At 49.8% G+C, this 25,979-nt stretch overlaps 1 protein-coding gene across 16 annotated transcripts in view; it reads left to right on the top strand.

The window, feature by feature from the left end:
- LOC126996046 (DNA ligase 1-like) overlaps nt 1–23,160 on the top strand; it is a 55,941-nt gene extending 32,781 nt beyond the window's left edge. For 3 of the 16 annotated variants that reach the window (XR_007750884.1, XR_007750883.1, XR_007750882.1), the window contains exons 2-4: nt 14,808–14,888; nt 17,682–17,726; nt 18,161–23,160. Coding sequence is in view for 9 of the 16 variants with exons in the window: in XM_050856061.1 (XP_050712018.1) it covers nt 14,845–14,888; nt 16,226–17,403; nt 18,161–18,192 (1,254 nt within the window). In the remaining 7 variants the exon portion in view is untranslated. Of the gene's footprint in view, nt 1–11,275; nt 11,774–11,964; nt 12,122–12,247; nt 12,267–12,338; nt 12,546–13,329; nt 13,564–14,807; nt 14,889–16,225; nt 17,404–17,681; nt 17,727–18,160 lie in introns of those variants that run through there. The other 13 variants (XM_050856061.1, XM_050856060.1, XM_050856059.1 and 10 more) reach the window with 11 other exon arrangements.
- The last annotated feature ends 2,819 nt before the right edge of the window (nt 23,161–25,979 follow it).

The following is a 25,979-nucleotide window of genomic DNA, read 5'->3' as shown; positions in this document are numbered from 1 at the left end:
TTAGGTTAGGTAGGCCGGCTGTGAGGCAAGCAAGGAAGGAAGGAAGGTAGGAAGGAAGGAACACAGAGAGAATCAGAAATAGAGAAAGCGAGACAGGGAAGGAGAGGAAGGACGAGTGAATGTGGTATGGGGGAAGGGGCAGGTTAGGTTAGGTAGGCCGGCTGTGGTGAGGAAGGAAGGAAGGAAGGAAGCAAGGAAGGAAGGCGAAGAGAGAGAATCAGGAATAGAGAAAGCGAGACAGTGAGAGGAAGGACGAGTGTGTGGTGGAGGGGGAGGGGTAGGTTAGGTTATAGGTAGGCCGGCTGTGAGGCAAGCAAGCAAGGAAGGAAGGAAGGAATAAAAGAAGGGAGAGAAGAGAGGCAGGAACAGAGAGGAAGGGAAATGGTGGGAGATGGTGGTTTAGGGGGGGGGTAGGTTAGGTTAGGTAGGCCGGCTGTAAGGCAGGCAAGCAAGGAAGGAAGGAAGGAACAGAGAGAGGAAGGGAAGTGGAGGGAAATGGTGGGAGATGGTGGTTTAGGGCAGGCAAGCAAGCAAGGAAGGAAGGAACAGAGAGAGGAAGGGAAGTGGAGGGAAATGGTGGTTTAGGGAGGGTGGGGGTAGGTTAGGCAAGCAAGGAAGGAAGGAACAGAGAGAGGAAGGGAAGTGGTGGGTAGGTTAGGTTAGGTAGACAGGGCAGGCTCGGAGGCAGGCTGGGCGCGGCGGGCGGCCTGTGCGACTCGCGGTGTAATTACAAGTTGCAGTGAGGCGGCGTCCCTTGTCCTGACCGCCGTGATGGACTCCCAACACACACGCTCACGCCACCACCACGCTCCCCCCCCCCCCCCCCCAATCCTAACCACCTAACCACTCCTCCGGCCTTCCTCTTCCCTCCTCCGCGCCCCTCACGCCGCCTGCAGCTCCCCATCGCCCCCGGGAACCCAAAACCCAAGAGGCGGTGAAAAGTCCCCTTCCTCCCGCCTTCCTCTCGCCCTCACCTTTTCCATCGCCTTCCTGTCCCTCCTCCAGGCCTGTCTCTTCCTCTCACTCACACGCCCACTCCCTCTCTCCCCCTAAGCCCCCAGGGAATCCACCAGTCCCTGTGTTTCGTCCCCGTGACTCAAAACTCCACTTCTCCTCCTCATGCTCCTCTATTCCCTCCTCCTCCTCCTCATTCTTCTTCCTCCAGTCCTCTCTCTCACGTGTACCTCACCCCTCCTCCGCCTCTGTCAGTTCGCAGGGATCCCGCAGGGCGCCGTTTCCTCCTCTCCTCCTCCTCCTCCTCCCCTTTGAAGGCTCCCCAACTCCCCGATTTGCGTGTGTGAGGAATGAGGAGACGGTGGGAGGCCTGAGGTGGGCTATAATAAGGAATTCCCCCCTTCCTCCTCCTCCTCCTCCTCGTCTTCCTCCTCCTCCTCCTCCTCTTCATGCGTGACTCCGCGATACACCTGGCCAAGCAAAGATCAGGTTAAAGTGCCTCGCTGCTATTGGTCAGGTCAGCGCAGGTCAAGGGGGGTCAGGGTGGAGAGGGGGGGGGGAGGTGTAGTTTGCGAGGCGCTCATTGGCGGAGGGAAGCGAGCGTGTTTTGTTTCCCGTCTCGTGATTGGTCGACTGACTGTGGTGTGGCGGTGGTGTGGTTAGGGTTGAATGGATGTTGTGAATGTGTTATGGATGATGGTGTTCTGTGTGTGTGTGTGTGTGTGTGTGTGTGTGTGTGTGTGTGTACGGTATTTATACGCTTCGTTAAGAGTCTACACGATCTATACAGGAAGCGGACACGTAATCGTAGTAGTAGTGGTAGTAGTAGAAGTTATTGTTGTTGTAGTAATTGTAGTAAAAGGCAAATTGGTCTACACACACACACACACACACACACACACACACACACACACACACACAAAGGTCAGGCCATCGGAGCTACCAGACCGCCCTCCCCCATTCCCCCCCATCCCTCCCCTTCCCCCTCCCCCCCTCCGTGAAATCCTGCAGGAACACCAAAAAAGAAAGAAAAGAAAAAGCGGCAGGAAGTTGGGGTGGAAGGGAAGGGAGGAGGAGGAGGAGGAGGAGGGGCGATGGGAGGGAGGTGGAAGGGGTGAAGGAGAGACAGGGTGGAGGAATGGGTGAATGGATGGCGAAGTGGAGGAAAGGGAAGTGGAAGAGATGACAGTGGAGGAAAGGAAGAACAAAGGGTGAAGGAGGAGTGGAAGAGAGGTGGAAGAGGAGGAAAGGGAAGTGGAAGAGGTGACAGTAGATAATAATAAGAAGAAGAAAGGGTGAAGAGTGGGAGAAAATAAGTGGAAGAAATAAAAATGGAGGCAAAGTGGAGGATTGACAAAAAGTGGAGGACAGGAAGAAGAAAAGGAAAAGTGGAGGTAGAAAGAAAGAAGAAATAAAAGTGGAACGGGAGGAAGTGTGAAAGGAGAAAAAAAAGAAGAAAAAGATGAAGAGGAGATAAAGAAGAGGGGGAGGAGGGAAGGAGGCAAAAGGGGGGGAGGGGGGGGGCGTTGACAGGTGAGGTGACTTATTAATTAAAACACCTGTAACAATTCGAGACTTTATAAGGTGTGAAAAGCCGATTACAGAGAGAGAGAGAGAGAGAGAGAGAGAGAGAGAGGATCAGATATGCACTTTTTTTTCTCTTCGTGGTTATATTTATTTTTTTGTATTTTTTTTTCTTCTTTATTTTGTTACGCTCGCGCCTCCTTTATCTCTTCAACTTCCTACTCCTCTTCCTCCTCCTCCTCTTCCTCTCTGTTCCCTACTTTCCAAATCCTAATCTTCCTCATTTTGTCTCTTCTTTCCTCTCTTCTCCTCCTCCTCCCTCCTGTTCCTCCTCTTCTTCTTCCTCAATTCAATCAGATCTTCTCTCTACCTCAATCTTCTCTACTTTCCAAATATTAGTCTTCCTCATTTTCAGTTTCCTCTTTCCTCTTCTTCCTCCTCCTCCTCCTCCTATCCCTCCTCCTCTTCCTATTCATCTCCTCCAAGTATCCTCTACCCTAATGTTCCCTATTCTCCATCTCTTATTCCTCCCCATTTTCTGCCTTCTCCTTCCTCCTCTCTCTTCCTCCTCCTCCTCCTTAACTCTTCCACATCCTCTCTTCCTCAATCTCCCATACTACCCAAATCTTATTCCTCCTCATTTTCTGCCTCCTCCTTCCTCCTCTCTCTTCCTCCTCCTCCTCCTCAACTCTTCCGCATCCTCTCTTCCTCAACTCCCCTAATATCCAAATCTTATTTTCTCTTCATTTTCTGCTCCTCTTTCCTCCTCTTCTTTAGTCTCCACCCCTCCTCCTCCTCCTCCTCTTCTCGGCGTCCTTGATCAGCGTACCGAGTGTGTTACAAAAGGTTTTAGCACACCGGAGAATGTCAGACGTCCACACTTATGCTTTTACCCACAGCTGTCACCCCAGGCCCTCTTTTCTTCCCCTTGCTGGTTCTCCTCTTCCTCCTCCTCCTCCTCCTCCTCTTCCTCCTCCTCCTCTTCATCATCATCAGTATCGTTTAATTGCTTCACTTACTCCCCTTGTTTCCTTCTTTCTCTCTCCTTGCTTTGTTTTGTTTTCTTATTCATTTTATGGTTTATTTTCTTGATCTTCGTTTTGTTTCTTTTCTTACTCCATTTGTTGTTCTGATGTTCTCGTTTTGTTGATGTTTTTCTTCTTTTTGTTTGTTGTTTTCTCATTTTTGTCTTTATCTCGGCGTTCTTCCTCCGTAGGTTCATTTTCTTCTTCTTCCTGATGTCTTTCTTTCATTCATTATCATCCTTGTCCTGCCATCCCCCTCCTCCTCCTCCTCATCTTCATCACATCTTCCATCTCCATCACCACACCACCAAGACCATCATCACCACATCATCGTCTTCCTCTTCCCCATCATTATCACCACCTCCGTCATTGGCCTCATCTTCGAGTTTCTCTTTCTTCTCGATCTTCTTTTTCTTTTCCTCTCGTTTTCCTTTTTTTTGTTTTTTTCTCTCGCCTCCCTTTTTCTCCTCTCCCAGATCCTCCTTTCAACGTGGGCGGGATGAGGAGCTGGAAACAGGTGTGGAGGAGGAGGAAGAGGAGGAAGAGGAGGAGGAGGAGGAGGAGGAGGAGGGTGACGTGACGGACCGTATCGAAGGACATGTAGCTTAACACACACACACACACACACACACACACACACTCATGCACGTCTTCAATGGTGTGTGTTAAGCTTACGTACATGTCCTTCGATTCGTGTGTGTGTGTGTGTGTGTAGAGGCGACTGCAGTGAATCATCGGTGACGTGACTGTGAAGAATGGGATTGTGACTGTTGTTGTTGTTGTTGTTTATGATGGTGGTGGTGGTGGTGGTGGTGGTATTTTATCCACTTATATTTCTATAGATATTCTAGTCGTTGTAATACATATAATGGTGGTGGTGGTGATAAGTGGTGATGAACGACTCTACTTCACCACCACCACCAACACCACCATCATCACCACCGCCAACACCTCGTCCGACTCACCGCGAAATTATGCCGATTAAGTCATTTTGGGGTTATCGTTATGATGGTGGGGAGGGGGGAGGGATATTTCGAGGGGGTGGGGAGGAGGGGGGGATCTGAGGACATTCTGAGGTGGTGGCGGTAGTGGTGTTGATGGAGGTGAACGGTGGTGGTGGTGGAGGTGAAGGTGGTGGTTACACGGGTGGATGAGTACAGAGTGTAAGTGTGGATGACTGACACCTAAGAAATTTGATCTCGTCGGTGGAGGCGGTGGTGGTGATGGTGGTGAATGTGGTGGTGGTGGGTGGGCGGGAAGACGGTGTGACGGAGATGTGCGAGGGAGCATGTCCGGCGGAGGAGGAGGAAGAGGAGGAGAAGGAAGGCGTGTGGGCGAGAGAAGCCGAGGGAAGGGAAGGCAAGGAGAGGAAGGGAAGGAGAGAGGCGGAGGGACAGACAGACGGAAGGGACACCACCCATCCTTTCCCTAGTCTAGAGAGGCTCATCCGGGAACCCTTAGAGTGTATGTGTGTGTGTGTGTGTGTGTGTGTGTGTGTGTGTGTGTGTGTGTGTGGTCTCCCTCTGTGGGGATAACCCTGCTTGCCACACACACACACACACACACCGCGGCACTCACTCGTTTTCTAAGGACCATTCTGCTGATGCCGCGGACACCTCATAAACTAAGCCCCCTCATGAACCCCAGCCTTCCCCGCGCCCCGCAGCCTGGGGAGGAGGGGAGGAGACAGCCCGGATACATCACACAAAAACTAAGTCCCCGCATAAACCAGATCCCTTTAGAAGCCCGACGTTTATAGCCGACGGGGAGTTGGGGAAGACGGAGAGGACGCGGCGCACACAAACTGGGGGTGGGGAGGAGGGGAAGAAGGAGGAAAGGGGAATATATCAAGATAGTGTGTGGGGAGGAGGAGAAGAGGAAATACATCAATGAAACAAAGTGGGGAATACCTGGGGAATAGACAGTAGAAACGTAACTGGGTGGGGAGCAGGAGGGGGGGGAAGGAGGAGGAAAGGGGAATACATCAAGAAACTCTGTGGGGAGGAGGAGGAGAAGAGGAAATACATCAATGAAACAAGGTGGGGAATACCTGGAAATACACAGTAGAAACTTAACTGGGTGGGGAGGAGGGGGAGGAAAAGAAGAAGGAGGAGGAAAGGGGAAACTGTGGGGAGGAGGAGGAGGAGAAGAGGAAATACATGAATGAAACAAGGTGGGGATTGAATACCTGGAAATACACAGTAGAAACGTAACTGGGTGGGGAGGAGGAGGAAGAGGAGGAGGAGGAGGAGGAAAGGGGAGTACATCAAAGTAACTAGATAGAGAACAGCGAGATAACAGACTATAGAAACAAACTGGGTGGGAAAGAGACAAGAGTGCATACGTTACATATAAGCAGGGATAAGGAGGCAAGGAGAAGAATGGATCCCCTAAAGAAACCAGCAGCAGAATACATACATAAAGGAAACGAAGATGAGGAGGAGGAGTAGATAAGGAGTTTTACATACATCAATAAAACCGGGAAGGGAGAAGTTAGAGAAGAGAACACATACCACACACACAAACTTAGAGGAAGAAAAAGAGAGGATACAAGGCGAATACATCACACAAATAACTGAGAGGAGGGGAACAGAAAGCGAATACGTAGTTCATCACACATACACACACACACACAGGGGGAGGGTCAGCGACGAGGGGGACACGTGAGAAGAGTCAATACTTTGTGCATCAACTCGCGGACGCTTCTTCTTCTCATGGACTGGAAATTCTCTCGTCTTAATATTCTGGGGGAAGGTGAGGAAAATACATCAAAACCTCATAAATTAAATCTCATGACGCCAGCAAGTCTTTATAACGTCTCACAACCCGGAGAGGACGAGGAGGAGGAGGAGGAGGAGGGGGAGAAAGAGGAGGAGGTAGAAGCAATAAAGAAGAGGAAAAGGTGGAGGAGGAGGAGAAGGAGAAAGAGGAGGAGGAGGAAGAGAAGGTAAAAGTAATAAAGGCAAAGGTGGAAGAGGAGGAAGAAAACAGAACGACAGGGAGAGAAAAAGGAGGAGGAGGAGGTAGATGTGATAAGAGAAGAAAGAAGGAGAGAGGTGTGTGTATGAGGAGGAGGAGGAGGAAGAGGAGGGCAAGGCAACGGACAGAGAAGACAGAGGGAAAGAATACATCACTTTCACTCACAATTAGGGTATTTTTGGGGGTCTGTCTGCCTAAGGAGGAATAGGGGAGGGGGCGAGGGGGGGCGGGGGGAGGAGTCCTTCTAATGCATGAGACCTGGCCGCGTCTACAAGAGAGCGAGAGAGAGAGTGACCCGAAGGTGTATTTTTGGCCCCCTCTTGTTTTTTGTGTGTGCGCGGAGGGCCCACTTTTATCTTGGTCTTGCTTCCTCTGAGAGCCCTGTTAGGGGGGGCGTTTACAACAGGGGGAGGAAGCAGGAGTGCGAGGGGAGACGAGGAGTACAAGTGTGGGGTGCTGGAGGGTGAGGTAGCTTGGAGGAGGAGCTCTCGAGGGCCAGGCTGGGTACGGGGAGGAGGAGGGGAGACAGAGGGGAGTTAGAGGAAGCGGAGGGGGAAAGAGGAGTGGTGGAGAGGCGGGGGGCGAGGGACTGAGCTTCTGGCGGAATAAGAAATTAGTGGCAAATATGGAATGGAGGGCAAAACGAGGGGAAGAGGAGGGACTGATGGAAAGGAAGGAAGGGAGGGTGGTGAGACTGAGAAAGGGGAAGAGGAGGAAGGGGAGAGGGAGGAGGGTGGTTGCGTGTTGTACTGGGTCAGCGAGTTGGACGGGAGATTGTGACAGCTGAGGGGAGGGAAGAGAGGAAGGGAAAGGAAGGGATGGGAGAGAAGAAGACCAGCGATGGATATGAAGGAAAGGAAGGAAATAGTATTGGTAATCATACTTAGAACGACCATGTGTGTGTTGGAGGGGACTTTACGTTAGCTAGGAGGGAGAGAGAGGGAGGACGGGAGGGGAAAGCTAGGGTGTGGCCAGCGGGGTGTATGTAGGGTGGGCCAGCTTAGGGGAGAATGGTTAGGGGGGTGAGGGTCGCTGAGGGGTGAAAAAGGTGGCCCTTGTCTCTCTAGTCGCCCGTTCCCACCCTCCTCCTCCTCATCCTCCTCCCTCACCCACCATTCAGCCTTCTCTGCCGCTACCATCACTGTACTCAGTCGCCATACACCCCCACCCACCCCCACCCACGCCCACACCCACACCCACTTCTACCCCCAATACGTATTCACACACACACACACACTGAGAGATACAAACAGAAACGAATATATATAATCAGAGAGAGAGAGAGAGAGAGAGAGAGAGAGAGAGAGAGAGAGAGAGAGAGAGAGAGAGAGAGAGAGAGAAATTGAACTATGGACGGGCGTGGGATATTGATCTGGGAAATAGGGGTACTGAGGTTAGAGTAGGGTAAGGGCAAGCCGGGTGGTGGAGGGGACAATCAGAGAGAGAGAGAGAGAGAGAAGTGGTGAGGTAAGGAGACAAGGAAGGCAAGGAGGAAGGGAGAGGGAGAGGAGAGAGCCAGGCAAAGAGAGAGAGAGAGAGAGAGAGAGAGGTTGAGCCGCCCGAGTATTGACCAAGACTGCCATTGTTAGCGGGGCCATTACATTGATTGTGCAACTCATGCTTTCCGCGAAGCTGCCGTCTCACAAAGACGCTCTGGGCTCGTCGTGGTGGCTCAACCCCGCTCGGCGTCGCTCGCTCGCTACGCTCCGCCAGCCACGCGCACCACCACCACCACCACCCACCTCCACCACACCGCCACCCACACACCCCTTTTATATAACCCCCATGTCTCACCCCCATGACCTGACCCCCACCTGTCACCTCTTCCGGGCCCTACTACCCCCACCTCCTCCTCCTCCTCCTCCGCCTCACGAAACGGACTGGAGTGAGACCACTAACTCACGCTCCAGGTCACTTCTCGCTTCCCCGTGTGGTATGGATTTGCGCGGGGTGATGTAGGGTGATGAGGGTGGTGAGAGTATGGCCGGCGTGAGGCAGGAGGCGGAGGAGGAGACAGGAGGCGGGGACAATGAGGGACGAGGCAGGAGCAGTGTGTGAGAGAGTCGAGCGACAGAACTGGAGAAGAGGAGAAGGAGGAGGAGGAGGGGGCCGCAGTAAGAGGGAGGAAGACTAAGAGGAGGAGAAGGCAAGCGAGTCTCCCTCCTCCTCCTCCTCGTCTTCCTCCTCCTCCACCCTCAAGCCGCGCGGACAACCCCACAATGGTCCTCATTAATACCTCTGTCACTCCTCCCATCATCCTCAGGACGCTCACCACACTCACCACCACCACCACCACCACCACAGTCATCATCACCACCACATTGCATTGAGTTACCAATCTTCATCATCATCACCACCAACACATTCATCAACATCACACATTGCATTGAACAACCTATTCTCATCACCACCAGACGATTATCACCACTCTACCTCCAATCATCAAAATACCATTCTCATCACCACAATCATGCTACTCACCACTTACCTACCCACCTACCTATCTACCTACCTGGCCTAAACATCTTACCTCCACCACCACTATGTTCTACCTCTTCCTCCACCACCACCACCACTCATCACGCACCTCCACACCTCTCCTCATCACCTCTTCCTCTCCACCTACCACCACCACCACCACCACAAATTCTCACCATCACTTTAGTCACGATCAACCTCTCCGCCCTCACGCCCCGCCCTCTACCTCCTCCTCTTCCACCACACACACACACACACACACTCACACGTATAGCTTCATTGTTCCCGCTGCTGCACAACCCTGACCTAGTTAGCACCCATTTAACTTACCTGGCTTGCGGGCTAATATTTACATTTTATTGAACTAGTCTACACGTTTACACAATGCTTTAACCTCGCTTACTCTCACGCACGCACGAACGCACATCATTCACCCAGTTCACGCACACACACTCACACACAGGTCTCCCCCTCACACACGTACACGGGAAATGTCATCTAAGTTCTCAGGTGTTTATTAATTAAGCTGAGCGACCACCTTGTTTGCCGTAGTCAGCGCGGAGGAGGCGGCGCGTGAGTTAGACTAGACGGGTTGGCGGTGTCACCTCCTAAGCTATACCAGCAGTTATTTTCGCCGCCAAAGAAAGTCGGATCGATCAGAGAGAGAGAGAGAGAGAGAGAGAGAGAGAGAGAGAGAGAGAGAGAGAGAGAGAGACCCAGGCGACAAACACCACACGGAGCATGACGTCCACTCAAGAGAGAGAGAGAGAGAGAGAGAGAAAGAGGGGGGGGGGGGAGAATGAATGAAAGAAGGAAGGAAGCTTGTAACCAGGCAAGGAGAAAGAGAAAATGAGAGAAACTGACACACGATACTTTCCAACACTCATCATTTCACCTACTCATCATTCCTTCGTTCCAGCATCATCGTGAAGGCCTAGGCATAGGTAAGACAATAATACATTTACGACAGACGGTGTATGCGCCGCGAGTTATGTATTAATGGACGAGAGAGTCATAAAAGAACTCCGAGGCGGTCGTGTGTCGGGAGGGCAGTCAATGGGGGCTGTAAATTGAAGGCTGGTTGAGGGCGCCGCGGGTCTGATGTGTTTACCCAGAGGCGCCCGACAAGACCCTAACAAAGGGCTCACCGTAGAGGGGGATCGGGCCGCGGATCCTGCAGCATGAAGGGCTTTGGGGGGGGGGCAGGGCAGGGAGAGTGACGCTGTGGCCGTGAAGGGGGTGTGAAGGGGGGAGACGAGCGATCACACGGGAGGAGAAACGAGACGGTGGTGGTAGCTTTGGAGGTGGCGGCTCCTCTCTCTCTCTCTCTCTCTCCTTCCCTCCCTCGCCCCACGGGGAGGCCAGGGGTCGCGAATACAAAAAAAGAATATTGCCTAGTGCGGAGTCAGTCAATACTTCACCACCACTACCTCCTCCTCCTCCTCTTTCTCGTCCTCCTCCTCCACCACCACCACCACCAGCTTGTGTTGCCTAATCCCTCTCCGCTGTGTATGTCTCAAGAACAAGCCCCGCGCTCTTCCTCTCTCGCTCTCGCTCTCTCTCCCTCTCTTCCGCCGCGGTCACACATTACTCACGCCGCCGCCACAAAGACTCAGCGTAATGAAATGGTACGAAGGATAATTTATACTCTGCCGCACCGTTGGGGGAAATGGTGAAATTGCGTAGCGACGTGTCATCTTGGTGATATCAAAAGGTCGACTTTCCCGCAACGCCACGCCATTCCCTGAGAGTTTGAGTAAGGGACCCAACCCTAGCCTAGCCTCAGCCCACTCCCCCCTGCCCACCATCACCAGGCTCTCCTTTGGGTCTCACGGTAAAGCTACCCATTGCCGTATACTCCCGGAATATCGGTCTTGGCTTCTAATATACTTAAAACAGCGCACCTGCCTACCTACACCTCGCCCTGCCCCAAACCTTCATGATGTTCCTCTGTTTTCTCTTTTTTTATCCCTCACGTCAGACTCGTGATAAGCTGACGCCAACGGGATCGAGTTTTTGTCACATTCCTTTTTTTTCTGCAGAGGATGAGAAATGGGTGTTAATAATCCTCAGCGTAGCCATAATCATACGCTGTGTCTCGCCCCCCAATATTTGACGCCTTTTTAAATGTGCCGCATCAGTATAATGAGAAAACCCCCGGATTCTATAATGTCGGGCATGGCGGTGGGTCTGGGCGGGAGAAAGGCGCGGCTAGTTGAGGGAATGAGGTGTTGGGAGGCCGAGGGACGGAGGCGTGGGCAGGCTGGATATACACGAAGATGGGGGCATTGGGAGGTTGCTGGGCATGGGGGAGGGGGCATGAGGAGGCTTGGGGTGAGGTAACGGCCTGGTGACAGTGGTCGGTGGTCAGGAAATACCTCTGGGCCGGCTAGGTCAGCTGTGAGGCGACTATCTACCGTCCACCGCAGAAGGGAAATTGAAGGCTGGGGCTCGGCGTCTGGCGTGCGTTAATGACAGCACACAAGACCGTTTCCCCCATGCCCTCCGCTTCTCGGTGACAGGTTTTTATGGGGGAGTGAAATGGGATGGCCTCTCCACCCTACATAAAAACCACTTTAATGACTCCGTTCCATATACATTTTGTAGCCCGCGGCACGGAGGGTGGCGCTGGCTGGTGTGGGCAATGAATGGGACTCATTATTAGGCATTTCACATCGCCTCAGCCCTCGCCCGCCCACCAGCACTTTGTCAACTGCACTTTTGCCCCGCGAGAATACCAAAAACGCCCCGGAAGCCCTCGAAGTGACGGTGTACTGACAGGGACATGAATTCACCGCCACCGTGATCAGCAGGTACACCGATATGTCATCAATTAAGTTGATTACGTGATCGCACCTGGACTGAAATAGCCACGGATGGGGAGGGCCGAGCCAACGGGTGGAGGGGGGCGACCATGCCTTCTTGTGTTTAGGAATACACGTGGGGGCGTAACCGTGAGCAAATACTATATTCTGAGAGAGAGAGAGAGAGAGAGAGAGAGAGAGAGGTGCTGATGCTGATGATGCTCCTCTGCGTCATAGAGATCGAGTGTAAACAAAGCAAGGGCGTGAGGTCGATCCTCCAAGAGTGCCTTTTTTTGCCTTATTTTCGTTACATTGGAAGCGAGTTTCGTCCGCCGCGGAGTGTCATTATGCTGTCAGGTGGGTGAGGAGTGCGTGGGACAGGCTGAGTCGGCCAGTGGAGCGTGGGCATACATGGGAGTGTGAGGCTGTGAATAGCGGAGCATGACTCGGGCGTTGCTTCAGCCCTCAGCCAGAACATTCATTTAAGGCGGTGCTCGTGCGTGTTAGTAATGATCTGCAACACTCGCTCAGGGTGATGCACTTGTATTTTTGGAGCCAATTGTCCGTCAGGGAGGAAGCGGTGTGCTTTCAGGCATTTAACACCTGGTTATGGCGTGATGGTGGGAAAGTAAAAATTGTGGGAATGATTTGCCTGGGATGAGACTGCAATGACTGATGCTGTGCCTGGCATCAAATAATAATTGTATTGCATTATTCAGCTGGTTAGGTTGGTGGAGCCAATTTAGTAGAACAGTTTCCTTTTACCAACTTATAGCTCAAGGTATATATATTAATGTGTGTGTGAGTGTGTATATATATATATATATATATATATATATATATATATATATATATATATATATATATATATATATATATATATATATATATATATTACACCCTTTTGCATCCTTGAATGTTTAATTACACCTGAGTGAGACTGACCTAACCTGTCCTGATATAAGCTGACCTTTGCCTGTAAGGCAGGCAGCAACACAATCCTCTCTAAATTACACACCACACATTCATGTCAGAAGGACCCAGTGTTTCATCAGACTACCGGGAACACTCATTCCATTTTAGCCAAGAATTCTCCTCCGCATCTCTACAAAAGCTCGAGACAAAGTGGCCGGAGGTGGTAAAGAAAGACCTAAAGACATATATATATTTCAGCGAAAATAAAAATCCTTGGAATATAGTAGAATAAACCCTCTTCCCGCAAACACAATAGCAATGCAGCGATGCAAGAGAGTGTGCAAGCCAGCGCTCTGTACCCATGCAGCGTGTGATTAAGCTTCTGGGGTGATCAATATTGCAGCCCTGAGTTGGGGATGTCTGAGCTAGCTGTCTTTGTTTCCACACACAAAAAAGTGGGGAGGAGGAGGGGGGGCATGAGAGGGCCAGGCTTCACACTAGGGGGGGAGAGCAAGAGCAAGAGAGAGAGGGAGAGGAAGGAAAGAGCGGGACAAGGGCTCAGGAGAGTGTGTGGAGGGGGGGGGGGTGTTCACAAGGGGTAAGAGGAAAGGGGAGAGAGACAGAGCAGGAGGTAGGGTGGGAGAGAGGGGTGGGTGCTAAGCAGGGGGAGAGTGATGCTTTCCATTGTTAGCATTACTCGGGGGGGTCTTTCATCTGTTCTGTGGTTGTTGGGCGGCAGCAGGCACCCTCGCTACTGAACCTTTGAGAGCATTTGTCATTTTGTCCACTCCGGTTGCATTTGTGTCTGTTCCGAGCTTTTGTCGTGTGATCGAAGGACGCTGAATGATACAATTCCGCCCTCTCTCCCAACCCCTTTGCCATGGGTGAGTGGTGTGTTGCCAAGCTTTTTTGTACTGGAAATGAATCAATAATGTTGTGATTCAGTATTTCATCCCCCCGTCCTGGTGATCCCACATCTGAGGGAGCCAGTGTTTGTCTAAGCTGCTTCTTGCTTTTGTGTTAGGATGATAAGATCAGTGTTCCCAGAGTGTAGGTGAGTTGCTGTGGTGGTGGTGAAGGAGGGTGGGAGAGGTGAAGAGGGCGGGTGGGTAAGGAGGGAGGGAATGAAGAGAGGAGGAGGAGGGGGAGGAGGTATGTGTGCTTTGTCTCCTGAAGTGGCTCTGAAGGGGAGGTGCATGAAAGAAACCAGATGATTACCGTGAAGCGAGTTTTGTCAGTGGACATGTTTCCTCACCACCCCAAGCTGCTGCGTCGCTGCCGCCCCCTGCGCTAACTTGACACTCCTTGCAGCTAATGACGCACAAGCGAGGGTTCTTTATAGAAACAGCGCTCTGTTTGGGACTTGCATTCTGCTTCCCCTGCTCGGAATTCATTGTTTTACTTATGCATGTATGATTATCGGGTATACATCTTTCTTTACCTTAGCAAAAGTTGATTAATACAGACTCCCATCATTTGAACACATGAGAGACTTTAATCATCCAGCCCAAACTGACATTAATCAAGGTTGCTTCATCCTTGCTATCATGGGAAATAAGCCAGAGCAGAATAAAATTACAAGAAGGGGAAAACATATCGTGTTCAAGGAGCCTTCATAACTTTGTTTTCAACCGAGGAAAAGTTGAGAGAAATGACAAGGGTGGAGGAGGCTGTGGTTGGAACCTGTGATTAGTGTGGGAAATGTTACAGTACACTGACACCTTACCAGATACACACACACACACTCTCAAGTAGGAAAGGATTAGTATCTTTTGCCTCGTGTGTGCATGTGGGAGTGTCTTTGTGTATCTGTCTGATCTTTATTTATTAGCAGCATTGTATATAAATTTTGCAGTGATTTTAATGTGAAAATTTAAGAGATTTGGAGTAAGGTATATTTAAATGTTGGAGTAAGGTATATTTAAATGTTGTAGATGTGTGTGTGTGTAAAGATGCATGTGTAAAATTAAGGGAGGGATGAGAGTGTAGTACATACAAGAGGTGCAACATTGTGCATATCTAAAGATGTAAGTGCGTAGTCATTTTACATTCATTTATAAGCACCTCATCTTCTATTAAAGGTGTGCTGCCATTGTACACACTTGACATCATTGCCCTTTCTCCTCAGGTGCATCAAGTCCTGCTTCCCTGACATATGAACATACATGGATGAGTTGGTTGTTGAGAAGCTGGGAAAGGCTGTCAATGGGTAAGTCTTAATTTTTTACCCCAGTTCTCTTTTAAGAATTATTAAAGATAACTTGAATATTCGTCTCAGTCTCTCTTCCCTTGCCCAGTCACCCTTTGTTGGTGAGTTAGGTTAAAGGCACTTGGAATTTTTTAAATGGGCTATTTGCAATAAGTTTTGTTACCTTACACATAAAAGTATCCATAATTGTCCTCTAAACTCTTTAAGTACTAGGAGATAAGCACTGTAGAGGGGTGATTGATGTCTATCAGTATCTCCTAACAGCTATAAATCCCAGCTGTCTATAAACTAAGATAAGAAGCGCCCTTTTGTAGACAACTTTGGGCCAGCATCACTAACAATACTACTGAGAATGACAAAAATAAATTTAGCATAACTTCATGACAAAAAAAATAAATGCTGCCTGATTTAAGCTGACATTGACCTTGTTTGTTTGTTCTCTTCACCTGGCAAGCGAGAGGTTACCATTCACCCTGGTATGTAGACTGGCTCACCAGAGAACTCGATCATTTTCTGTAAACTTGGATATTTTGATACTATTACATTTGTTTTTTTATGCACCATGAAAGGGAATTTCTTATCTTTCCCATATTTTTGTTGTTGCCTGGGTCAACCATTTTCAATCAGTCACTAGTCATGAGCCTCAGATTTTCCTTGTGTGGGCTGAGGCAGAGACCCACGGAATGGTTCATCCAGAGCTATCTCTTTTACCATATATTTGGCCAGATGTTTTGACTGCTCTGTTTACTGACATTTGATGCACGGTGTGTTTTTGCAAAAGGGTTTGTAGCTTCTTTGGCTCATATATGTTTTTTTGGATTCCACTAATAACTTTTTAACATTTTTCTCTGATTTACCTTTGATATATATTTTAAAATTTTATCCCTTTGAGCATTGCTGTCTGGAGTCGTAAGAGCACATCCAACACTCCTTGGGATGGGTCAGGATTTCTCAGAAGACTTGGCATTTTAAATTCCATTTGATTGTCAGTTGGATTGCTTTATTTTTTCATCAAATATTAATGTTTAACCTTTGCTTTGAATTTGCCATGTTTACTTCTTATTTCAATGTACTTTGCAAGGGTTTAGGAATGGAAACATTTTCCATCGTAGGCACAGCCTTGTGATGAGCTTAGCATCATGACATTTTTTCCATGTTTCCACCATCTTTGGTACTCTGCACTATTTGTATATAATACCACTCCTCTCTGCACCGAGCAACTTGACGTATGGTGAGTAGTGGCTCAGGGCCAGGGGGCAGTGCGGCGCCCCGGGGAGGAGAGGTGAGTAGAGTGGCCGGTGTGCAGTGGCTGTGAGTTGTTATTCTGGCTGTTGCAGTGGAGAGAATGGGACGAGTGGTGCCCATTCACAGACGGACCTGCTCAAGCTGTTGGCCGGGGGCAGTGCTGGGGGTCTCGGGGGTTGCCACGGGGGCCTAGGGGGTCTGGGGAGCCTGGCTGCTGCTGCACAGGCCAAACAGAACGGTAGCTTGATGCGGCCCTATGAGGCACTGTTGCAGGGTCCATCTGCAGCAGGCAGAATGGGCCCCCAGGCAGTAGCCATGCCCGGCCCCACACGCAGACGCAAGAAGAAGAGGCGAAGGCAGCCTGACATGCCCAAGAAGGCTTGCACACCCTTCATGCATTTCTGCGCCTACTTCAAACGGAAACTGATGGAGGAGGGCAAGGAGTTCCCACAGTTTGCAGACTTTGGCAAGCGTGCTGGGGAGCTGTGGCGCAACATGGGTGACACAGAGAAGCAGAAGTTTGTAGAACTTTCCGAGCAGGACCGACAGCGGTACATCAAAGACATGAAGGAGTACGAGGAGCGCAAGCTTGCCGAGAAGGAGCGGGAGCGGGAGTTGCAACAACAGCGAGAGAAGGAGCTGCAGGCCCTCCGGGAGAAGGAGCTGGAGAAGCTACAGAAGCAGCAGCGGGAGCAGATGGAGCATCAGCAGAAGCAGATGGAGCAGCACCACAAACACCAACAGAGCACTGGCATGCTCAACCTGCTGAACCCTCTCAACGCCCTCAACCCACTGATGATCGCGGCCATGAATCAGAGCATCATGCAGACCATGCTCACCAACCCTGACCTCATGAAGACCGTCTACTCAGAGGCTGCACGGAACTACTACGTGGAGACCATGAAGAATATCTACCAGAGCGCCTCCAACCAGGCCAACGGCAACGTCGCCGCCGCTGCAGGCATCCCTGTCAGCTCCCACGGGGGCCTCGGCGAGCACCACACCCTCACCTCCAGCCCGCTCAGCTCCCTGGGCATGAACCTGAACCTGCTGTCCCTGCTGAACTCTGGCCAGCTGTCAGCAATCCCCTCCTCCATCACCACCACCACCACCACCACAGCTAGCTCCCCCCTAGCCAGCAAGGCCCCCTCCACCCTCAAGGCCCCCCCCTCATCCCTCCTAAGCACCACCAACAGCCTGTCCGCGGCAGCTCTGGACCTCTCGGCAGCCAGGCCAGGCGAGGGCAAGGCTGGCTGTAGTAGCGAAGAAGGTAACAGCGCCCCTCTCACCAGGGTGGGCCGCAGGGCAGCATGGGGTGGTCCGCGGCCCGTCAGTCTGCATGTTGATGGTGGTAGCAGTGCATGATGCCTTTTGGGTCAAGATTTAAACAATACTGACTGTAGATTCCTGACCTGTCCCTTGAATTTTTTCTGCATGATTCTGCTCAGATTTTCAGTGTCATTTTTTCTTATTTTTCTAAAGATAAACACCGCATGACTCATTTCTTAGTAGAATGGCTGATATTCATTAATTTCTTTTCTTTTTCAGAAAACTTCTAGATACATAAAAGGCTGTGTATTAGATTTCACAAAGGTAATTATAAATGAACTTTCCAGCACAAATACACGTAAGGTTATCATCCTATAGCCATTAGGGGGCAAGCCAGCGCTGCCTCTGACCCTAGACTCAGCACAGCCTCTCTCTCGCAGCAAACGCTAAGGGGAATGCTGTGACCTTTCCCTCAAAGCATTAGTAAAACACGTCACCAACAGAAAGGACTGCTGGAAGACTAGCCTCTCAGTACAGCCTTGAACAGATTGATAAGATATACCTAGTGGTGCTCATGACCAAGTAATGTTATTTCCTGCTTTATTTTATCCTTAGTGAGTTGGTTATGAAGCACTATAATAGGGGTCCTGATTGTGGCCCATGGTAGGGTGTTAAGGGTGGAGGATGTACAGTGGAGCGGTGGAGGCGAGGTTGGTTAATTTTGACTTGCTTCTCATGTCTCCTTTTCTCCCTTCCAGAGGCGGCCAAGGACGCGGATTGTGACATCTGAGACACAACAAACCCAAAGTAGCAAAAAGTTCCTATCTCCAGTCATTAACTTCCCAAATATCATTCAAACTGCACTTCATAAAACACACAAGCAAGCAAACACAAGAACCAAGAGACCTATACTTTGCCTCTATGAGTGTAGTTTGTAATGTGCAAATCTTAGAGTGAGTTTAGCTTCTGTAGAACATCTGTGTTGTTTCAGTATACTATTATAAAAAGATAAATCAAGTACAATTGCCTTTTGAAAAAGAAGAAAAAGCCAAGTGAAGTATTATTATGCATGCAAATAATTTTTAATATTATATATACTATAAAAAACTGTGTGAATTCTTAAGAAGAAACTTATAAACGTGAAGGTGTGGCTGTGAGGACGCCATACTCTGGCCTCTCAATAAGTACCGACCAACTCCTCCTCCTACAAGTCCAGACGGCCGGGCGGACAAGACGAGGGAGAGAGAGAGAGAGTGGCAATTGCAGAAGCCAAGCAAGCGAGCAAGTAGGTGAGCAAGGAGGCAAGCACGCAGGCAAACAAGCAAGCAAGCACCAAGCAAAGCAATGGATGAAGTCGCCCCAAACACAATGAACCTGCGAGAGTTTTGCTCGCAGGAGGGCGGCATCACCCTGTACTACCAGCTGCTGAACCTGGCCGGCAGTGTGTACATCTGGGTGGGCATGGAGGAGGCCAAACTGGGCTCCCTCGTGGCGGCCTTCACCCCTCGTGTTGGGCCACCCGCCACCTCCTCCCTTCTGGGCCCGGCCACGGAGGGCACCCAGCGTGTTAACCTCATGGCCCAGAGGCTCCAGGAACGCATCAAGAAGCACGTCCTCCTGAGTGTCAACGTGCCCAGCGAAGACCTCATGCTGGGGGTGGAGCAGCGCCTGGTGGAGGAGCTCTGTGTTGCATGAAGGCCCAGCTCACCCCCTCCCTCCTCCCCTCCCTCACGCTAGGCCATAGTCTCTTGCTCCTCCTCCTTGACACACTCCGTAGTTCATCTTCATTTTGAGGTTTTCTCATCAGACACCCTTAGTTTTGTCTTTGTTTCTCTCCATTTTACTCTTTCTTGCTTTATGTGTTATCTGAAACTCAGTTGTCGCCATTTACTTTAGTTTTTGTTTGAATACTAAAACTCTTGGCAAGGGAGCAAGTTTGAATTGTTCCCTTCTGTGAATTATTGTTGTGACTCTTCCTTTCACTTCTTTGCTAACTGGGAAGTTGGTGAGGCAGCCCAGTTAGCATCAACGAAAAGTTCTGAAAGATGTCTGATCCTGACTTTACAAAATCACTGAAGTCCCACCTGACTACCTTTAGAGAAAGACTGATAGAAATCATTACCAGTTCATGTGCACTTCAATCAAACATCACACCCAGTTAATCCTTTCCTAAATTATGATATGGAAGGGAGTTGCAGTTGCCCTCATAGGGACAAGAGGTAGTGGTATGTGTGTGAGTCTGAGCCGCGAGTGATGCAGTGACTGTAGCTGTAACTATATATTGTACAGAGTTAAACACTCACTAGAGCTATATTTTTTGATAGGAGAGCTAGCTATTCATAGAAAGAAAAAGCTTGTCTGTCCCATTACTAACATAACTAGAACAAACACACGCCTTAAGAAAATAACAAAACAGCATTGCCACAGTTTAACAAGAACAACAACAGCAACAACACAGTTTCTCATGCACCTAATCTATCCCATTCTTGTAATCGCCTGGCTAGTGGACCCAGATCAAGACCCCAGCGTGGTGAGTCTCGGCCTTAGTGCACACAGACCCCCACCACCACCACCGCCACCACCATCACCACCACCAACACAACCACAACCACCCACAGCCCCATGGAATGAATCTCCGTCAGTCTGCCCGTCAGAGGAATTTGTAATACCGGCCTGGCTGCCCCGTCCCCCGCATTGCCTGCTGCTGTGAGGGGGTGTCGCGTCCTTCCCCGCCCCTCCGGCACTCCTGTCGGGGCGGGGCGGCCGTGCAGCATTGCCTTCACTGCATACAGCTTACCAGATTCTTCCACTCATGCCGGAGAATGATCGACAGTTGGTTGCACAAGATGTTCAGTCCACAAGCTTGGTGGTGCATACAAGTGATAACTGAAGTATGATAATCGTATGTACTCTTTATCAGGGTAGATATTAAGTTCCTCCTTATTATTATTATCATTATTATTATATTAATTATTATTTTCAAACAGATTTTTTGTAATCTCCTTTATAGAAGTATTGTTTATTTTTAGAAATTCTGTATATTTGTCCTATGCAATAGGTGGTATTGAAAGCCAGCAGTCTTTTTGCTTCCCGATTCGTAGTGACTACCTCACAGGTGATAGATTAATGAAAAGACATTCCTTCCCTGTAGCCCGTGAATTTGTAGGCAGCTCAGGAAACACAGGGGGGCGGCAGCGGCGGCGCTGCCCCGGCAGACAGACAGCCATCCAACCTTGTCTTCTGACAACTGACGGGTTGCACAGAGGCAAGGCGGCGCTCATGGCTCAGTCCCTCCAGGACAGGGCTTGTTCCTGCGCACCTGTGTGCGTGTGTCTATCTGGGCAGCGCCTCTCCTGCCGCCCCTGACTCCCAGCCTCCCCCCACCCAGACCAGACCCGCCATACACTGACCCTGTGCCACCTCGCAGCCCCCCGGCCAGCGCTGGGTGTCGTGGAGGCCGCGGGGGAGGCTCCGCTGGGCTGCCACGCACGGAGGAGAGTATTACATAGAGTCTTCCTTTGCGCGCCCCGGAGCCTCTCCCACGGCCATCCCTGTGCCATGGAGAGATGCGCGATGCGGCAGCAGGGGGCCATCACAGCGGAGAGCCCTCGTCTATCAGTATTATCAATGGCTTGTGATAATAAGGCTACTTCCCCGCCCTCTGTTAGGAGTAACCCGTTCCTGGTCTCGCTGTGATGGTCCCTCCTCCCCCCAGTGCCGGCCACCCAACCCTCCCTCCCTACCACCTCCCTTTCCCCCACACCAGCCCCACCACCCTGTAGCCCTCCACCGTTCCCCAGTGCTGTCTTCGTGTGTAGGAGCAGTTCCGTCCCAGCTGATGCAAAACACTCCAAGAACGGTCTTTGCGCTTCTTGCAATCTCGTGACTTCATGCTGTCACGGTTTGTTTCATTTGGTGTTGGCTGGGATATCGTCCTGTTTCATTATTGTGCTTGTATCCTCCTCCTCCCCCATATACACCTCCACCTCCACTCCCACCCCCCACCACCACCACCACAACCACTACCACCAGTTCCTCTTTCCCTCTGAGTCCAAGGTCACCCCTGGCGGCCTGCACGTGAGACACACTCCTCCCCAGCTTCACGTTACGTCGTCCTCACGTCGCCTCAGGGCACAGGTTTCGCTCCCCGGTAACGTGGGTCCTAAGATACAGCCTCCCTCGTCCTCGCACACTCGTGATACGTTAGTGTCTAGTTGGTTCTTCTTATGCAATCATACGAGATAGACTTTCCTTTTATTATATTAGTATCTGCTTTGCGTCTCCCAGTGGTCACACCCCGACCGCATCAGGAGGATATGGTCGGAGGTCGTGGCGTTGATGACAATCATTACGTTTGTCAATCCCACTCCTGTAGGTTAACAACGAGTCAGAGAAATTGTGATGCGGGTGTGGGGGTGAAATCGACCCCTCGCCCCTCCTGGCTTTTCTAGTTCGGTGCGAGGCGCCGCGGGAGGTCTGTCGTGAAGTGTGATAGTGTCAAATGCTAGTCTGACGGCGGGGAGCGTAGCCTCGTCCCACCACCCTCTACCTCCTGCCCAGTGTGTCCGCCATCCGTCCGCCCTCCCCACGCCAAAATATTGTGAAGGTTATTTTTTGTGAGCACGGAGCGGCGTGCGTGGCTGGGCGGCAGGTGGTATGGCGTCGCGGCAGGGCCCAGGCCAGCTGAGGTCAGGTCGCGGCGCCGGACACCAACCATTCCTACCAGAGCCCAGACCCACGAGGGTCTGAGGCAGCCATGTAGCAACCCAAGTTCCTCGCCTAAACAGGTTCCTCTCCCTTACAGTACCCCACCCCTTGAGCTCCACCAGTATTTTATTTTGCACTCCTTGTGCCCAATCTCTTGTATGATAAGCTGATGCCAGACTCCAGTCGCAGGCGAGCGGCAGCCCCCCGACGCAGCCCTGTGGCGGGTGGCTGCCGCAGCGCCTGTTTGTTTAAACACTTAGATGATGCCAATACGATGCATGAGTGGGATAGCATTATTTTCATAATGGTTCTGACCAAATACCTTGAAGGTATTTCTTGGCCAAGTACTGAACATTCCTTTGCTTTACACGAGAAACAAGTTAAGTGCAAAAATTTATTTCATTCTCTTGACTAGGAGAGAACTAACTCCTTCTGCTATGCACAAGTTAATATTGCACATTGGAGCATTTGGCACACATAGTATATCGAGGTGGGAGAGTTGCCTCCTGTGATAGGCATTTGTTTTTCAACTGATGTACTCGCATGTGCGTGCCACGGACCACCCCTGGTGAGGTAGAGCCTTGGCTGACGGCGCGGGGGCAGGGTCGGCGCCCCCCGCTCCGGCCCTGCCCCCGCTAAAGGGCCCAGCACAGTGCCTAAGGGCCTGCCCATTATGCAAACATATTTTGAATTAAGCAAAGCAATATTATGTTTTGTCTATTGCTGTTATTGGAGACAGATGGTTATTCTGTGAATTTTGAACAAAAATAGTAATCATTTTGTACATGGTAAGAGAAGAAGACTAGATGCTGAAATTATTCACTAGAAAATTATGTGCTATTTTTAGAGAGTCTCTAGTTTGTGTACTTTGTTATATATCTGGATGATGTAGTCTTGTACGAGGTGTATGAAGTGTAGGGTAATGAGAGTGTCGTGATCATAGTTAGCCTAGGCGGAACAAGGTAGGGGCTAGACAGTGCTGAACTGATATACATATATGCAACCTGTAGTTTGAAATACTCAAAAATAAAGATCAGATCAGACAATAGTGTCCTCAGTGTATCATGAACCCACCTAACCCCTCAACCTACTCTGCTACCCAATGACCTGAGGCAATTCTATGATACTTGTTCCTAATTCAGTGCAATTCCACCAAATTCAGAACCTCAGGACATGCTAAGTTGATATAAAATACTTCAGAATTATTTTGGACACTACAATCGCTGTACTAAAAGTATTATCTCACAAGACATTCTCAAAACAAGATTAAAAAAACATCCTAAACTCTCTCTCTCTCTCTCTCTCTCTCTCTCTCTCTCTCTCTCTCTCTCTCTCTCTCTCTCTCTTTTATACACACTAGTGAATTTGACTACTTTGAGAGAGAGAGAGAGAGAGAGATAAAGGCTGTAACAACACACCATGCAAAGAGAGAGAGAGAGAGAGAGAGAGAGAGAGAGAGAGAGAGAGTGCATGGGAGCTGGAAGGAGGAATGGCAAAAGAAAGGAGAGGAGACGGGGAGAAGGAGAAGGAGGAGGAGGAAGAAGGAAGGGAGGGAGGGAGGAGGGGGACAGAAGAGAGGGAGGGAGGCAGGAGGAGGGTCAGTCATACGTCACTCATTCCCGTGGGAGACATGGAGAGCTGCAGAGAGAGAGAAAGAGAAAGAGAGAGAGGGAGAGCAGGGAAGAGCTAGAGGAGGAGGAGGAGGAGGAGATGTGGCCCACCGGTCAATACCTTCGTCTTACATCTTTGTCCCCGAATGGCTTTACGGGGACTTTGATGAGACGTCTTGGCGTTCTTTGTTGTCATAGGGATGTATATGTTAAGCAGAGAGAGAGAGAGAGAGAGGGGGAGACAAAGGCACGGACGGAGGGACCAAGTGCTCGTTGTCTGATCTTCATTATTTTTTTTAGCCTTCTCTTATTATTTCTTTCATAATCCCACTTTTTTTTGTCCTCTTGTCTTTTTTGGGGTCATTCTTGTCGTCTTTCTTCATCTTTCTTGCTCGCTTTTTAGTTTATATTCGTGTTATTTCTCTTTTGTTTCTCTTTTTCATCTTCCAGTTAGTCACTTTCTTTTTGTGGGTGTATAAGTGAAGTATTGTACTGTTGAAAGATGAATGCTCTCTCTCTCTCTCTCTCTCTCTCTCTCTCTCTCTCTCTCTCTCTCTCTCTCTCTCTCTCTCTCTCTCTCTTTACCCTACGCCCCTGTCCACCCAGCAGTGAATGGGTACCAGGTATTAATCGGGGGTTGTGTCCCGTCCCAATGGGGTCTGTTCCCTTCAATAATTCCTTCCCCTTCTCTCTCTCTCTCCGGTATATGACCACAGATGTTGCGCCGACTAAACGAAACTTTCCAACTTTTTACTCTCTCTCTCTCTCTCTCTCTCTCTCTCTCTCTCTCTCTCTCTCTCTCTCTCTCTCTCTCTCTCTCTCTCTCTCTCTCTCTCTCTCTCTCTCTCTCTCTCTCACACACACACACACACACACACACCACCACTAACAACAATAAAACAAGCAGTAATTAATTCTACAGTACAATAAGTAGAGTAGGAAGAGTATACCCAAAAAGTTTATAACCCCGACAAACCTAGAAAAGAAGAAAGCAGACGATAGATAGATAATTAAATAGATAAAGTTGACAAATTGCGAGGATTAAGCAGCATCGATTAACATCCCCCGGAGCCCAGTCATCACCAAGAACTCCCTCTCTTGTCCTGTCTTTTTTTATTTTTTATTCCCTTGCTTTTTCTCGTTTAATATCTCCCCTTCTTATAATTCCTTCCTCCCTTCCTCGATCCTTACCTTCCTACGTTCTTTAATTCCTTCCTTCTTGCGTTCTTCCTTTCCTTAACTCCTTCCTACTTTTCAACGTTCTTTCCTCCTTTCCCTATAATTCCTACCTTCCTATAAGTACGTTTTTTATTTCCTTCCTTTCTTCCTTCATGCTTTCTTACGTTCTTTCCTTCGTTCTTGTCTTCGATCTTTCGTTCTTCCCTTTCTTCCTTTTTTCCCACTTTTCTACGTTCTTTCCACCTTTCCTAAATTCCTACCTTCCTACGTACGTTTTTTGTTTCCTTCCTTTCTTCCTACGCTTTGGTCCCTTCCTTCATGCTTTCTTACGTTCTTTCCTTCGTTCTTCTCTTCTTTCGTTCTTCCCTTCCTTCCTTCGTTTCTATTTTTCTACGTTGTTTCCTCCTTTCCCTAATTCCTACCTTCCTACGCACGTTCTTCGGACCTTCCTTCCTCTCCTTTAAGTGACTCGATCTGCTCTCCCCATATCTTTTTACATTCCTTTTAGCTACTTGTGATTATCTCGTCTTATATTGGCACATGGTTTACCTCTATGTTGCGTGTTCCCTTATCCGTCTATAGTACTTCCTTCTCCAACACGTACCGTACTTATATCTTCTGCCTTCCCTCATATGAAATTCCATCTACTGTTTTTTGTTTATTTGTTTGTCCTTTTACTTCATCATTCCAATCCCGTCATCTATATTGAAAACCCGAGTTCGTATCCCGGTCTGGGCAGTCGGCGTGCAAGCCCACCCAGCTGTCCATCCCTCCTTTTGGGCTAGTCGATAAATGGGTTCCTGGAGAAGCCCGAGGAAGGCAAACTGTTGGCCAAATGTCACCTTAGCCCTGTGTCATGTTAATGGGTCCCCCCCCCCCCCCCAGTCCCCACCCCACAGGCTCAAAGGGCCAACGCGACAGAGATGAGCATCGTCGCCATGCACAGCTATGGCGTTTAATTATGATCCCAACTTTACCTTTACCTTTTCCCTCATGACTTAATTTCCTCCCCGCACTAGAAGACGCATCACACTTTCCAGAGATTATCACGTCAGAAGAAAATAATACAGCTGCGATAAAA

Source organism: Eriocheir sinensis, chromosome 9, assembly GCF_024679095.1.
Source record: "Eriocheir sinensis breed Jianghai 21 chromosome 9, ASM2467909v1, whole genome shotgun sequence".
Lineage (NCBI taxonomy): Eukaryota > Metazoa > Arthropoda > Malacostraca > Decapoda > Varunidae > Eriocheir > Eriocheir sinensis.
The sequence above is the reverse complement of the archived record's forward strand: the minus strand, read 5'-3'. Positions and strand labels throughout refer to the sequence as shown.